Source organism: Acanthisitta chloris, unplaced genomic scaffold, assembly GCF_000695815.1.
Source record: "Acanthisitta chloris isolate BGI_N310 unplaced genomic scaffold, ASM69581v1 scaffold25730, whole genome shotgun sequence".
NCBI lineage: Eukaryota > Metazoa > Chordata > Aves > Passeriformes > Acanthisittidae > Acanthisitta > Acanthisitta chloris.
The window spans coordinates 47,854-63,842 of record NW_008650336.1 but is presented as its reverse complement, the minus strand read 5'-3'; the positions used below and the strand labels follow the sequence as shown (position 1 = coordinate 63,842).

General features: G+C 41.1%; 1 protein-coding gene across 2 annotated transcripts in view; it reads left to right on the top strand.

The window, feature by feature from the left end:
* Nucleotides 1–5,233: 5,233 nt before the first annotated feature.
* R3HDM1 (R3H domain containing 1) overlaps nucleotides 5,234–15,989 on the top strand; it is a 50,764-nt gene continuing 40,008 nt past the window's right edge. The window contains exons 1-4 of one of the 2 annotated variants that reach the window (XM_009084694.1): nucleotides 5,234–5,420; nucleotides 6,243–6,453; nucleotides 14,144–14,185; nucleotides 14,626–14,715. In XM_009084694.1, the coding sequence (XP_009082942.1) occupies nucleotides 6,283–6,453; nucleotides 14,144–14,185; nucleotides 14,626–14,715 (303 nt within the window). In that variant the 5' untranslated portion in view covers nucleotides 5,234–5,420; nucleotides 6,243–6,282. The remainder of the gene's footprint in view (nucleotides 5,421–6,242; nucleotides 6,454–14,143; nucleotides 14,186–14,625; nucleotides 14,716–15,989) is intronic. The other variant, XM_009084702.1, reaches the window with a different exon arrangement.

Below are 15,989 nucleotides of genomic sequence, written 5' to 3'. Positions count from 1 at the left end.
GAGAGCAGATTACAGCAGTGCAGCAAGATGAACTAGAGAGACCTGTGAGAGCTGTTGGGCTCCCACTTGTGCGATTTGCCTTCTGAATTGGAGGGAATCTTCTCAAGGTCTGCAGAAGTCTTCTGTAAATTTATTTTTTGATGATGTCTACACTGGGTAGTAGGACATAACTTGCACAGACAGTGGGAATGCATTCAGTCCTTATTTCATTTTGGAAGAGGCAGAGTAAGTGCACATTATGCTTTTGTATTCTGATTTATCATCGTATTGTTTCTTTGGAAATCTGATTACTAAATAGCTTGGTGAATTTAATCAAGTAAAAAGTAGCTTCTAATGCTGATGCAGTAAATAGCATTCAGTTGTTAACTGATTAATGTGGTACTTCAAAACCTGAGTAAATAGTATCTTTGGGAAAAGCATTAAACTTTGATTTAATTGTCTTTAAGTCAGCATAGATTCACTGGTACAGCATTTTCTAGTATATAAATATAAACAAGGTTAGGGAATCTTTTTGATTTGTGCATCCAAAGTGGACCAGTTCCTCGTTTATTTGTTTTTAATTGTTGTTCCAATTAGGATCAGACCTGCACAATGTGACAGTTCTGTAGGCAGCCCAGGACTCTTTGCTCCCTGGTTAGTTGTTTAATGGGTCTCAAAGTTTAGCCTTAAGATAACATACAGAAAACATGTGTGTGCTGGCTTTTCTGGAAAAAGGGAACAGCTCCCTCTGCATAGTTCCACTTTCCATTTCTCATGATCGTACAAACTGCTTTGAATTTTCTGTTAAATTAATGGTAATCTTAGGATCAACTGCTACAGTTTTATAGATGCTGTGTGGTCGATTTTAACAGCCTCAGCCACAGAGGCACTGGTTGAGAGAGGGAGAGCAAGATTTTGGTTGCAGTCCCCGCGTTATGGCTCCTGGAGCATCTGTGAGCACAGCCTGGCCCTTCTGTGGGCAGCAGAATTGTTGTTCCCTCTGGAATCCTCCCTTGCTCTCCCAGTCAGGATTTTCAAGGTTGTCATCAGGAGTTTATTTTTGGTTTTCCTTCTCCTTTATCGCCTGAGGCAGTTTGCTCCAATCCTTTTCCTACCTCTCCCCTAAGGAAACTTTCCCGGAAGGGACTAATCTCTCCAACTGTAGATATTTGTCAGGTTGTCCATCTTTTGTTGCGGGTTTCATCTACAGGCACTCAATTAATAGATAATACTATTAATCTGCACCTTCCCATAGCTTTATTTCAGTTGGGCTGCTGCTGTTAAGTGTCCTTAATGGATTGCTGGGACAGAGCTGTAAGTCACCACTGCAGAAAGACCTGTACAACTGTTGCTGTTGCTCCTGGTGCTTTCCTGTGTGCCAACAAAAAACATGCCCTAGCCAAAGAACTTTATGGTTCTCGGTCACTTTTTGATGTATCACACCATGGCAAGGTCAGCAAACAGCTGAGCTGATGCAGAGGTGAAGGTGGGACCATGGGGCAGAGGCTGCAGGGAGAAGCAGCAGCAGGACCTCCCCTGATGGCAGCAGTGATTAAGTGTTGGTTTAACTGGTGCATTGGTCTGACTTGCCAAATAATTGTTTCCAAGAACTGTGCACAGGGAGTGATCCTCTAGCACCAAGCAGTAGCTAGGTGCAGTAATTATCTTTTAGTTACATCCATACTTTCAGCTAATGTAAGAATAAGATAATTTTGATCAATATCTTTCTGCTTAAGGCAGAAACATTTCTCCCCTTTCATCCTAACAAAGAAACATATGTAACTTTATGAGTGTTTTCAGAGGTGGGGAGAGTCGGTGTTTGCTCTGATCACAGGAACCCTGAGGTTATGATGCTAATGTAAATATGTTTATATTGTGTTTAAATGTTGCCTAAAATAATTGAGGTGCAAAATGGCTGGGAAAAAAAAAAGCTATGTTGTGGCAAGTCTTTATATGAGTCTCTATAAAGATCTTTTTTGCTAGGAAGGGTCCTGACTTTTCTCAAGCAAACAACAAAAAAAAAGGTGTACTTCCATATGTGAGGAGGATTTTTGTCACCATCAGGTGGTTCTTCCACTTGAGCTGTGGAGGGAGTTGCTGCACAAAGCTGCTGTGTAAGTTATGGTCAGAGGCCAGTGCTTGTTGATTTGCTTTCTTTGTCATGCACCTACTCCTGTAACAGATTTTTTGAAATCACATGGTCCTTGGACAAAGCTCAGGTCTCCCAAAGGACAAACAGGTGAATCTGTAGGTTCCCCTGAAGTACTCCATACAACTTCTGATGAGGATAATACTAGTCTAGTCTTTTTTAGTGATGGTAATTGTTGTTTAATGCAGAGCATCTTTTAGGCATTTTTTTTTCCCCTACCTGATATTTCCTCTCTAGGGAAGATTATCCTTATAATCAGTTTAATGGAATACTTGATAAATAGTATGGAAAATAACCTACTGCTGTGATTCCTCTGGGCATGTGTAAAGGGGTTTCAAGTGGTAAAAGTTAAATAGTAAAGTTCAAGCAACGTGTGAAGGGAAGTGCAGCTTTGCACGTGACTAGAGCTACCCCAAGGTGCTGCAGACAGTCTGGAGATTGCTGAGTGACTGGCAACTAGCCTCACTGGGAATTCAGCACTGGAGATTGCTGAGTGACTGGCAACAAGTCTCACTGGGAACTCAGCACTGGTTAGTTTTGACTACCTAACCCGGTTAGGGGCTAAACACATAATCCTGGTGAAAATGAGGGAGGTGGATCTTGTCCACAGCCAGGGATACTCTTGAGGTCTGTGCAGGAATTCTCTTGAGGTGTCAGTGAACAGCTTGTCTGAGAACTCGGGTTTAGTTTTACTTCCCCACTGACAGTGTGTGCACGTTGCGTGTTGAATGTGAATTTTTTCACCCCTGCCCTTCTAATCCAATTTCCTGCCCCGAGTTTGATTAATACCAGTTATTTTGACAGCTGTTCCTGGGGTCTTTTGACAACAATGATACCAATAACTACTTTAGCAAAGAACAAAACAAAATCACCTTCTGTCTTCTACCTTCTTTTTAAAAGAATGGATTTCTTCCATCATGGGCAGAGCAGATCTTTCTGTCTCCATCTACACTAAAGACAAGGAGGAGATGGAATTCTTGATGCCTATTAGAGAAATTGGATTAAGTTGAGTAGATCCTGTTCCCAGAAATATCTCTACTCATTACAAGTCAATTTAGTGGGTTTACATATGATGATTTGAACCTGATACAAAGGACCCAGTGGTTTTCCAGGAGGATGCCACCATAGAACTCAGCCATGTGGGTTTTTATCACTTGTCCTCTAGGTTGTGCAAGAGAAAGCAGTAAGAGCACATTCTATAAACCCACAACCTTGATATTTTTCCTTGTAAATTGAAACTACAATTTTTCCTCAGTTCTGTCCCTTTGACTGTAGGCTATGTAACACCAAATCTGCAGGCTTTAAATCCAGCTGTGGGGAAAAAAAAATCTGTTCAGAACAATTTATAAGCTGATTTGCAGTTAGGTTGTTGCAGAAAGCATAAGGACTTTTTTCTTGTGCACCAGTTTTCTGAATTGACATAGGCAAGCAAACATGAGTTTTGGTAACTGAGCATGCTGATACCAGTTTTAAAATGGTGTTGCAAAGGGACAGGAGCTTAGTGAATTTGATAGAATTAAAGATAAAACTTCGAGATGTTGGTTATAGTTACTATGTTTGTAGCTTGTGTAGGGGGTAGCAAATAAATTATACTTGTTTTACTTACACACTTTTCTGCCATGGCTGCAGTGACTAGAGGGAATGGCTTTAAACTGAGACAGAGGAGATTGAGATTAGATATTAGAAACATGTTTTTTCACTGTTAGTGTGCTCAGGCACTGGGATAGGTTGCCCAGGGAGGTGGTGGAGTCAGCACCCCTGAAGATGTTTAAGAGGCATCTGGACCTGGCACTGGGTGATATGGTTTAGTGGTTTGGGAGTTCCAATTGGTAGTGCTGGTGCGTGGTTGGACTTGAGGATCTTAAAGGTCTCTTCCAACCTTTATGATTTTATGATTTCCCAATATTATATTTGCAATTGGACATAAATGTTTTGGGGGGGGGTTCTGTGTCCAGCCTGTAATTATTTTTTTTACATTTATCTAAGTGCAGTAAAAATAATATGTCAGTCACCAAAATCAAACAGGCTCTCTGAATAGGTGAAGGTTATTAATCTGAGCTTCTTCACACATCTTGTGTTGGGATCTGAGTTGTGTGGAACAGCCACATCAACAACAAACAGTGCTGCACATCCTTTGTGGCCCTTCTGCAACTTTTTATTTCCAATCTGCCCTTTCCTCTGTAATCCTTTCCCCTCCATTAGACTCAGTAAATATATGGGTTTTTACAGGTCTCAGGCACAGCCCATTACCTCCTGTCTTTCTTTTCCATACGTTGCAGCAAATTTTAGTAAGCCAAATGTCTCCAGGATCTCCTCTCTTATCAAACTGTTGTTTCTTCAGCCCTGGGAAGGTATCTAGCCAGGCTGTAACCTCAGCTGCAAGGACCTGGCCGTGTGTGTGCCACGGTGCTCTTGGTGCCAGTGCAGTGCTGTGCCATGGGAGTCCTGCAGCACAACGAGGTGTTCTCAGCCACGTTCTGTTTGCTGGCAGAGATCTGCCACTGCCTTCCGCTTCACATGCCTCCTCGTGGCTGGGGATGTGACTGACTTCTCAGAAAAGCAAATCTGGTAAAGGTGGAACAGGAGCAGTTTTGTAAAAATGCCTAAATCCTCATTCAAGGGTAATTATTTAGTTGAATAACGTAACACTCGCCTGTAATTCAAGTTGCTTGAAATATGGATTCTATATTGTGCTAGTAGAATATTGATGAGGAAAACACTGTTAGGCTGTCGGGGACTTGTGAGCTTTCCTGGCCTGTTCCTCCTCCACACCTGCTGGGCTGTGTGTTTCAGGTTCTCTGGGAAGTTACCTGCTTGTTTATAGAAAAGGTTTCACTAGGAATGCCAACAACATGTTTTTTGTGCCTACTTGTTATCTCTGTAATGCAGAAATAGCTTGGAAGTCTAATGAAAAGTGTAGCTGCTGCTAGATAGAGAAAGGAGAATGGATGTGACAAACGCTGATTTGTTCTGTGGGTTTTTTGTTCCTCGAAATGACTGTTGAAGTTTTTGGGTGTCATCATATTCCCTCTCCCCACCCACACCAAATAAAAGTATAATCTGTTTTCTTGGTTGATTTTCAGGCATTCAAAAGGGATGTTCTTGCTGATTCGAGACAACGTAGTTCTGTCCAGGACTCTACACTGGGGATAAGGACATGGGACGACTCCTGCCAGATTCCAGATGGTTCATTACAACTGACATCTTGGCTGACAACTGTGAAAAGGAATTTTGGATTATTCTATTTTATTTTTGTGGGAGACCACAATCCCCAAACTGTAGGACATATCAGGTACTAAGTGAGATCCTGAGACCTTTCCATGGTGTTACTTGATTGTTGTTTGTTTTCTGGAAGGACTTAAAGCATTCAGATCTTACTCTTTGTTTCTTTTAAGAAATGGAAAATTCTTGATTTTATGTCTTGCTCTGTAACTGAGCAATGACAAGAAGTTGTTTCTTATTTCCTAGGGAAAATTTGGGGTGGTTCTGTTGCAGCTTTAATCCTTAGTTATCTTTCATAGGGAATTTGAAATTATTATTCTAAATTATAATTGCTGATAATGGTTGTTATTATTATCCTAATTACCAAATGTGTCTCTTTCTTCCTTCTCTGTTGCTTTTGAGAGAATGCTTTATTAAGGCTAATTTTGCTACCTTTAGTAGATCAGATGATTCCTGCATTCAGAACTTGTCCAGTTGTTACCTGGCAACTAGGAAACTTTCAAGTTCTAATGAAATTTGTGCATGTTTGTACACTTGGGGCATTATGATTCATCTATTTACTTTCAACCCTTTTCAAATATGTAATTCTTTGTTTCCTTAGAGAAAATCTTCCTTTGTTTCTATTGGAATTTAGTTTGATTTGGAGTTTCTGAATGCTCAAGTGTCAGTGGAAATCTCCTTTGTACAGGTGTTGCTATTGGAGGTGTCCTGATAAGAGGTTAAAAAGAAATCACTCTCTCTGATACAACACAGGAAAAAGTATCCTAACAGAGTGGGGATCCTATTTGCAGCAAAATCATCTTTATTTGGGGTAGCTGGTTAGGTGTGGGTTTGGTGTTTGCTTTGTTAATTTAAAAGTACTAAATGATTGACTTTTTTCTTTGTCCTAAAGGTTCCACATTTCTTGTAGAATTTTAAAATAACCTTTTCTAATGAGGATGTCTGATATTCTTACTGTAAAAGATGAAACTGATGCAATGAAGGGTTCAGAAGCTGAATTTAAAGATACAGACCCAGTTGAAAACCTTATCAAATCAGGAAGTCAGGAGCAGATTCAAGTAGAAAAGGATGAAAATTGTCCTGATAGCAAAAACAATATGCCGGTAAGAAGCTTTTCACTCTGTTTTTCACTAGTATATCATGTTCAATAAATCTGTGTCTTGTTCTTCTCCATTCTCTTGATCCTCTTACATGTTTCTTTGGATGCAGCTTAGGAAAACTTGGCTGGTGTTAGGGAAGCAAATAGAATGATTATTGCTTCCTCTCCTCCTTTGCCCCACTTCTCTGTTTGTACTCCTGTAAATATGAGTCAGACAATTCGAAGAGTTTGAAGTAGATGAGTGGTTTTCCTGGGTACCAGACAATTTGTCCATATTTGTGCTTCCCTGAGTGCACATGTGAAGTCAATTCTTGTCGTGGTAGCAGAACAAGGCAAAACCTGAAGCTGGTATTTGCTGTTGCTGTATCCTGACTGGGTTTGGTGTGTGGGCTGAGCGTTGCTGCTGTGAACAGTGCTGCAGCACAGCTCAGCTTGTCTGTCCTCAGGAGGGGTGGCCAAGTCCGGGCTCTGGAGCTGTGTGCCCTTTACAGGTGGCTCAGGTGTAAATGCAGCATAAGGCTAAAGTAATCAGATGTAGGTAATCCAAATCCCAGGTGGCAGAGGAGCTCCTGAGGCCAGTAGGTCTGGGTCCTGCCCCAGCCTCTAGCACAGGTCAAGCCTCTTTCTTGCCACATGAATGAGCTGATGAGCATCATCCTGTGTTGGCTGCTCACTAGTACTCCACCTAGTACTGCACCTTCCCTTTTCCTCTGTTCTTCAACCTTGACAACTTTGGTGTGTGACTTTTAGGCAGGAAAGCTTGGGCAGTCCTCATGCATGCACTGAAGAGCTGATGCCTACAAATGAATGGCCTTTGCAGGTGGGAGAGGAACCTAAAAAGAAGTCATGGCATCAGATTTCAAGTGAGAAGGAGGCAGGCAAGCAGTATGAAAATACCTTGTGTTGATGGAGAACACACCAATAAGGATGGGTTAGGAAAATGTGGCAGCACATTTAATACCTCTGAGGTTAAGTTGTGCAGTTAGTCCTTGTGCTCCAGAGCCCTGAGATGGGTTTCTCTCCCATGGGACAAGGTGGCTCACTCCACTCCTGGCTGAGGCTGCCCACCTGCTTACTGAGGACTGTAAGCAGCTTAGATGAGGTGAGAAGTTCTGGAAAACAACTGAACATTTCTGGCACAACCTAGAAAATGGGCCAAGTTTCTAAAAGAAAACGCCGAAGTTTGTGTTTGACAAAAACTAGTCATCTGTAGGAATTTGGTGTCTGTGGGTTAATTTTCTGATAAAAATCCTGGTTGGGATGTGGGGAGATTCTCTTGTGGGTTGCAAAAACAGGACAGTAGCTTATTAGATTCTTGTTATTGAGAATTGAGTAAAAGGTTCTTTGGGGAGTAGTTTTGTTCAAGCCTAACAATTCAATATTCCACTGAGTGAAGTAAGTTTTATCTGCTGTGTTAAATTGCTTCCAAATAAATCTTGTAGCCCACTGCAATAACAATAGTTTTACACTTTAATATCTCCTGCCTTTATTAAGGCTGGCATCAGTGTAAATAGATAATTTTATGGAAAAAATAAATCCTTGAAATGAAATACTTCTGTAACATGAGAAATAAGTACCACTGAAAAGCTGGTGGATATTATAGCTGAGCTGGTATTTGCTTTAATCAATGCAATATCCTAGCAGCAAGACTTAAAAGTTAATTTAAGGTTGGTTTATTTTCATACAGTTCAGTAATTTGGAAAAATCTCATTCACATTTTCTCATTTCACAAATCTCATTCAACAGTTTTTAGTGTGGAAACTTCTATGAGACTCGAGTGGCCAATAATCCTTCCTGCAAACAGCTGCTGCCCTGGGGTCAGACCCAGCCCAGAGACATGAACCTGTCGGTGCTGCCAGAGCTGTGGGTTTGGCAGGGACTTCCCTGCTTGGCTGTGTGATTGTACAGGAGTCAGAGCTGCTGGCTGGAGTAATTGCCTCACACACACGAGTTCAAGGGGCGGCTGTGTGATGGACACAGCTTTACTGTGCTCTGCCTTTAGTGTTGTCCTGAGAGTTGTGTCCAGGAGTCTCCATCAGAACCAGAACACTGCTGTCACGTGAGCAGTGTAGCTGAGAACTGAGGTGGGAGGCTGAGGATGTAGATTTCCAGAGGGGTAGGAGGACAGTTACAAACCCTTTGCAGCAATTGCAATCAGTAGAAGTTAACATCACTTGTGCTGTGGTGGCTGCTGGTGCAAATATATGTCATGTTTGAGGATTTCTCATTGGCAGCATGTTTTATATTAAAACACATAAAATTTTGGTTTGTCCATAGTCAAACAATTTCTGGAGCAGCAGAGTATTCAGCAAGATTTTAACTAATGGATGGTTAAATAATATGACTCAAGAAATTTCACTGGGCATAAACTCATCATTAAGTGCAGGTTAAGAGTTACTGTGTGGTGGGAAAGAGGGCAAAGAATTTGCTGAGAAATGTTAGAGAAGATCATCAGGAACTGATTGGAATTTGTGTTCTTTCATTTACTGATTGAGTGTATCAGAGGATGGGTTGTGGTGGGAGTTGTAAGGGGTTTGCTGTTGGCTTTCCTATGGGTTTCACACCTATTTGGCAAACTACAATAATATCCCTGAGTACATTTATGACTTGTTTTCTGACTTCTTTACAGCCAAGGAAGAAACTGGCTGTGATTTTTCCTCTGTCTAACCCTAACAGGGGTTGAATTCAAATATGTTTCTGGACCTTCACAGTTCAGAAACTGGTGATTGTATTTTGACATGTAACTATGGCTCTAAACTGCAGATTACTTTGAGAGGTTGTGCATTAGTAACCCAGTTGCTGCTGTGTATGCTGTTGGAGGAGAAATATATCCAATTAGAGTACATGGCTAGCGCTCCCAATTTCTTTAAACAGTGCAGGAGTAGTATAATTGGTCTAGAGATCATTTTTGAATTGTCATACTTTGAAGTGAGGTTCAAGTGTCTTTTAAGTGGCACTGGAGACAAGAGGCACTCACATGCAAAGTACTTTCACAGAAGTCATGTGCACATCAGCACTGTGGTAGTTCTGTGATCAAAAAGGTTTTGGTTCACCAGTCATTGTTGTCTCCCACCTGTTCATCTTACCCATCAGGTGACAACACACCAATTGTGTATTAGCTAGAACACATGGTCTGAAGTGTGTTCTCTTTGCCCCTGGGTGGTGGGACAGGCCATACTCATCCTCTGTAAGGACTGTGACAAGGTTAACATGCCAGGAAATACTGACAACAGATTAAAAGGTCCTCCCTTTATCTTGCCAGATATAGTGCCTTGTATTTACTATTAGTAATATTTCTATTGTTTAAGCAGGGTATTAGCTAGAACACATGGTCTGAAGTGTGTTCTCTTTGCCCCTGGGTGGTGGGACAGGCCATACTCATCCTCTGTAAGGACTGTGACAAGGTTAACATGCCAGGAAATACTGACAACAGATTAAAAGGTCCTCCCTTTATCTTGCCAGATATAGTGCCTTGTATTTACTATTAGTAATATTTCTATTGTTTAAGCAGGCTCATGGGAGTTTTTTTTTGGAATGCAGAGTTGTGTGCATCTACTGAATGATATGGGCAAGGCAAATGTTACATTAAGTGAGTGTAATTCTGGATTTGGATTTATGGTAATTAAGCAAATACCCCTGTCTGTTGGGGGAATTAGCTTAATTTTTTACTTAGCAACTCGACATCTCTTTTTACAAAGTTTCTTCCCTTTATACCAGCACAAACCTTGGGCTTCTCTCTGTTTCACAGCTTGAGTTTTCTGAAGCCTCTCTTTGCCTCCTGCCCAGCTGTTTGTCTTGTCAGGATTTACCTGTCTTTGTCTCCAGAATATGTGATGTAATGCTTTTAAATAGATAAATGCTCAGGCAGATTCTCTACTTTTGAACTGCTCCATGTCCAATGGTGAAACTATTTTTCCATCAGTCATTCTGTACTGTGTCATGGAAAATTGCTGTCACTGCTCACTAACACAGGACAGCAAGTAACCATAGACCTCACTGTTCTTTCCTCCAGTATTACAAAGCTATCTGTGGTTCCTAGGACTGGAGCCCTTAACTGGATTTAAAACTGAGACCTAATTTAGCAGAAAGGTGAAAAACTGAGTGTCCTTAGAACACTCTTTGCTCAGGTTTGGCATGTTGTGCCTGTCCTCAGAAATGCCCAAATGGTGCTTCAGAAATAGAGCACCTTCTCACAAAACCTTTCACACGTCTAAGTTTGCCATCTTGTGCCTGACCTGTTTTTATCCGGCGTGTTTAGACAGCACAGTGATGACAGAGCAAGGCATGTCACAGCTCCAGATCTTTGCTTCACATTCAACATACGTGATCTGGTGAGGTAATTAGGAAAAAATAAAGCAGGCAAATACTCCTACTGAGAGCCTGGAGATATATCATTATACATGTTGGGTAAATGCTGTCTTCATTCCCTTTTTCTTTTGTAGCTGGAAATGGAGCATAATAGTTGGTCTTCAAAGTTGTGTTTGTGTGTGGGGTTTTTTAAACACAAGAACCTAATCATTAAAATCATAGAATCATCAAGGTTGGAGGAGACCTCTGAGGTCATTGAGTCCAGCTGTTAACCTGCCACTCTGCTGAAACCCCTAAACCCTGTCCTCCAGCATCAGATGCCTCTTAAACACTTCCAGGGATGGTGACTCCTCCCTGGGCAACCTATTCCAGATGATTATTTGCATTATGCAATTGTTTGGAATAATTGCTTTAAAACACTGTCTTGAAATCATGCCCATAATGACTATAAATGGGCCATAAGCTTATTTTTAATCTTGCTTTCATTAATACAGTGTTTTCTCAAGTCAGTAACAGTCTTTGAGAGCTGCAGATATAAAGAAATTGCTTAATTTGCACTCACCAAGGATTACGTATTCTAAAGTGGCTATAAATTCTTTCTCACATATGGGGTACATAAAGATGCTCTGTAGGAGCAAAACTTAGTAAATGCAGGGAAACTAGGACAGAACTAAAACTCCTGAAAAGAGAGAAAATGGGCAGAAACAGCTGCAAGGAGCATTGGCTACCTCTTGTCTTGGAATGTTAGTGGAAATAATCATCCTCCGTTGGTGTGGTTTGGCCCGAGAAAGGAATCCTTGGATTGTGCCCAACCATCTTCAGGCTTTGAGAGTGCAGTTACTGGTGAGATCACAGGCCTTTGGGTTTGTACTTCCAGGCACAGAACTCACTCCATTGGCCTTTTCTCACGTGAGTTACGGGAGTGTTGTACAAGGCAGTTGTGTCTAGGTAAGAAGCTTTGATATGATGGTTGGTTTGTTACTTGTCTCATCTGTAATGTTGAGATTTGAGTCATTTCAGTCAAGGGAGAATCTCCCTTCTACAGTGGCCCCACAGCTCTCCCCAGTGGTGTTAGTGTTGGTTTAGTCCCTAAAGATTGCTAATGAAACTGAGCACATGGTGTTCAAGTACCTCAGTTTACCACCCTGGTTATCCTCCATTGCTTTGGTGAACGTATTCCCGTGGGCTGCAATCACTTGGTGTTAAAAGGACTCTAAATGCAGTGTAATTGGCAGTGTTGGGGGGTTGGCTTCCCAGCATGGAACCTGAACTGTAATTGCCCGAGCACAACAACATGTGTAAAACACTTTGAGGAATGTGCCATCAAACTTGTCTTGTTGTGTCTGAAATATGAAAACCACATGAATATTAAACATTCTTATGAAGAATCCAGATTTGATACCAGATCATTTCAGTATCTGAGTTAAATGTTAAGGCATTTGCTTCACTTCATCTGGCATGAACAAACATCCTTAAGTTTTGGCTGCAGTGGATTCCTGAGGCTCTTAAACATAACTGAAATATGTGTCTTACCTAATTAGTGAGCAGTAACTTGTGCATCAGGCTTAGGTTAACAGTGTTGAAGATTCTGTTTAGCTACTGTAAAATGTCTCATGTCCTGTATAACTCACCTGTTTTCCCCCTCGTGCCCTCTCAAATGGTGGGTCTGGGGTGTTTGATTCCACACACTCTCTTCACTTACCTACTGGCTTCAAAGCTTCCAAATTTTGCAAAAGATAAACAATCACCCAAGTGTAGATTCTTTTGCCTCTTGAGAGTGAACTGAGGACTCCACTGGCAGTGCTGATTCGATTTACACTGCTTGATTTGAAGGCACCTAAGCTAATTGAGGCTGGAGTAATTGATAGGAGGTTGGAAATCATCCAGTTTTGGAAAGTTTAGTAGCTTGGTGTAAGAGAAACTGTCAGGGCTGTGCAGAGTGCCAGCTGTCAGCATGCAATGGATGCTTTCAGCAGAGGTGATGGAAAGAAAAGGAACATTTTGCAGGTAACAGCAAAACTCAAAGTCTCTGTATGGTTCCAGGTATGGAAAGAGCAAAGCTCAAAGTCTGAATGGTTCCAGGTATGGAAGCATTTGAGCTGTCTTTGCTGCTCAAAATCTCAGCAAGCTTCCTTTGAAAAGCTGATGATGAGAGAGTTTTCAGTGCAGCTATTTAAAACACTGTTACATAGTGAAACGAGCTTAAATGAGCTCTCCTTCTGCTGCTCCTCAGCTGAGCTGCTGCAACATCCAAAATAGACATGTGGGACTTGAGGAAAATGAGGGAAAAAGCAGTTCTGCCTTGACGTGATAGAGCTCTTTGCTGTAGGTTAGGTGTTCTTCTTAGCTGTGTGTGTCCTGCTAAGAAGTTGAGGCACTTGACAGACATCTGTTCCTGTGAGCTGGGGAGAGGAGGGATGGCCTCATGGAGTTTTTGAGTGGAATTTCTGTTCAGTTTCCTTCTGAAAGGAGGAAATATTGTCCATTGAACACCCAGAGTTACTTTCTTCTTACCAATACTAGGCCTGGCTCAGTAAAACCAGTTCTGTTAAAGGCTTGTCTGTTCACCAGTTTGAGTTCTGCTGGGAAACCAGTACTTAAATGATGTGATGCCACTGCTTCTATTCCTGTGTCACTACACAGAGGGTTGAGTTAGTTTTAACTATGCAGTTAACAAATCCTTAAATGCTTTTGTTGATTCGTGTACCTTTCAATTACACACACTGTGGTAAAAGTCTGCTAATTTTCTTTCTAAGGAACAATAGTAATAGAGGAAAGGCTCTGGGAGGAAAAAGAGCAAATTAATGCATATTAAGTTATTAAAATGGCTCTGGGAGGAGAAACAGCATATTAATGCATAGTAAGTTACTAAATGAAAGGAAAAAATATCGGCCAGTAGCCCATTTTAAAATATACTTTATAGGACCCAAGATGAAAGGAAAACCCACATGTGTTTTAAGCTGCTTATGACAGGTCATTATCTGTTCCCCTGGCAGAGGCAATGCTTTGTTTTTTAATATCATTTTTCCAGGTAGGTTTTAGGAATAGGAAGAAAATGTATAAAAACCATGTCATGTTGCCAAGGAAATCAGGACACGAGAATTTAGGATGTAGGAGCAGGCTGAGACTACTGAACGAGAATAATGTTTGCTTGCTCTTCAAGCCCTCTAACATCTATTGTTGGTAAATGAAGAAGGGAAATCGAGGACAATCCCCATGAAAGTGGGAGAGTGTATAATCCTCCAGCCAAAAGCACCTGCTGTTCCTTTCACAGATTTGCCTGTGTCAGTAATAACTGTCAAAGCTTTCTCTTGTACAGACTTTTGCATTGACCAAATTGTGCCACTGAGTTTAACCTACACCTTTTCTGTTGTGCTGTCGTTCAGCGGCCAGTGCAGTCCTTTGGGCAGACAGCAAAAAGGTCCAAGGTACAGTAGCCCTGTGTGCTGGCATGCTGAGGGAGCCCTTCATGCTTGGTGGAGCTTTGTTACCTTGTGAAAAGTGCCTTTAGTTTTATTTTTGGCATTGTAGCTTTGTTTTCTTCTGTTGGGTTTTTGTCTTGCCTAGTTGTCTGCTTTTGTGATTTGCCTTTATATTTTCTGGTGGCTTTTTATTGTTATGGAGAGAAACACCTTCCCAAAGATTTTATTTACTCCTCATTAGCTGTGCTCTATTGTGCTGGTAGTGCCTTCAGAAGCTGCTTGGGTATTTCCATCCTAAAGGGAATTGTTTATTCCATGGAAAACATTAAACGTGCAGTTTTCAGCCTTTTTGTTTTACGTATAATGAATGGGAAAAATAACGGCTTACAGTGTATTTATATACTTTTTATAAGCCATAGTTGTTAATTTTACATACTTTCCTTCAGTCAAACACAAAGTTAAAGTTAGTTCGGAGCCTTGCTGTATGTGAAGAATATCCACCACCTCCCACAGCTGAAATATCACAGGACCTCCAGGTAAAAATCACATTGCTGAAGTTTCTCAAACAGTTTGAAGTAACTTGTTGCGCAAAAGAAATTCTGTTGGGTTTTCTTAAATATGCAGACACCGTGTGGTTTCAGACTACTTTTTATAACAGAGGTGATAATACCAGATGAAGACTTTGCTGCTTTGTTTGTCTGAACTCTAATGGTTGATACCTGGGGACAAGGAAAGGGGTTTGCCAGTTGTTTTAACTTTCTAGCCTCACAGTTCACTCGAGGGACTCTGAAACTGCTGACGTGCTGTCTGCAGTCAGTAAGACAGAGACATTGATTAATATGCAGCACAATTTATCAGCTTTTTATATTTAGAAAATGAAACAGTTTTAAGTTCTGGTGTTGTAACTGAATTCCTGCACATTAGTCACAATTACTGGGAGTTCTGTAGCACTGCCTGAGGTGTGTCTGAAGACTAAACTATTAAGATGATCTAACACATTTCAAGAAGTTCCTACATGCTGAACAAAACCTGTAACAATCCTGCAGAACATTTAACCCAACTGTAGCTTTCCTGACTGTACCTTCATACCAGTCTGTGTTCTCAGAGCCTGTTGCTGCTTTTAGTTCTGGGTATGAACAAGGGGCATCAAAGTGCTGTTGTTTTTCACACCTGTCAGAGCTGAAATTGTCCTTTGCTGTTCTTGAAAAGCTTCTAAACTGTCTTTTTGTGAACATTCTCACTTCTGTTAAGAAGCAGAAGGAACCAGTGGGGTGTGAGATGGGTTTTGCTGGGGGAGTGGTAATTCAGTTCTGGGGAGGGACAGACACCAAGAACTCATCTAGGTATTGGTCAAGCTAACTAGTGTTTTCTGTAGGTCTTCACTAATATACCAGAATTTGAAGAGCTGACTTGAGAAATTCAGGAGCTGAGCCTTCTAAACTGATGAAACATCTAAGGCATAGGTTGGAAGAGGCTACAGAGATTAAAAGCAACAGAAAAGCTAATGCTATTTACAATGATCTACAACCCTGTTGTAATGTTTTGCATTAATGACAAAACAGACTAAGAGATCTAGTTCAGGCTTAGATTTTTAGTGTGAAGCAGTGAGGTTTCACTTTTTCAGTCACTGTATGTGTCTAATTGCAATAAGAGAAGAATCTGGTTTAATGGGCTGTTTTTCCACAGTATGCTTAAAAAAGAGGCATGAGGATTTTTCCAACCTCCAGCACTATACCAGGCCATGCATTAAAGTCAGACATTTGTAAGTGTTCTCTGCAGATGGCATTTGTTACCAAGTCCTCTGGGAATC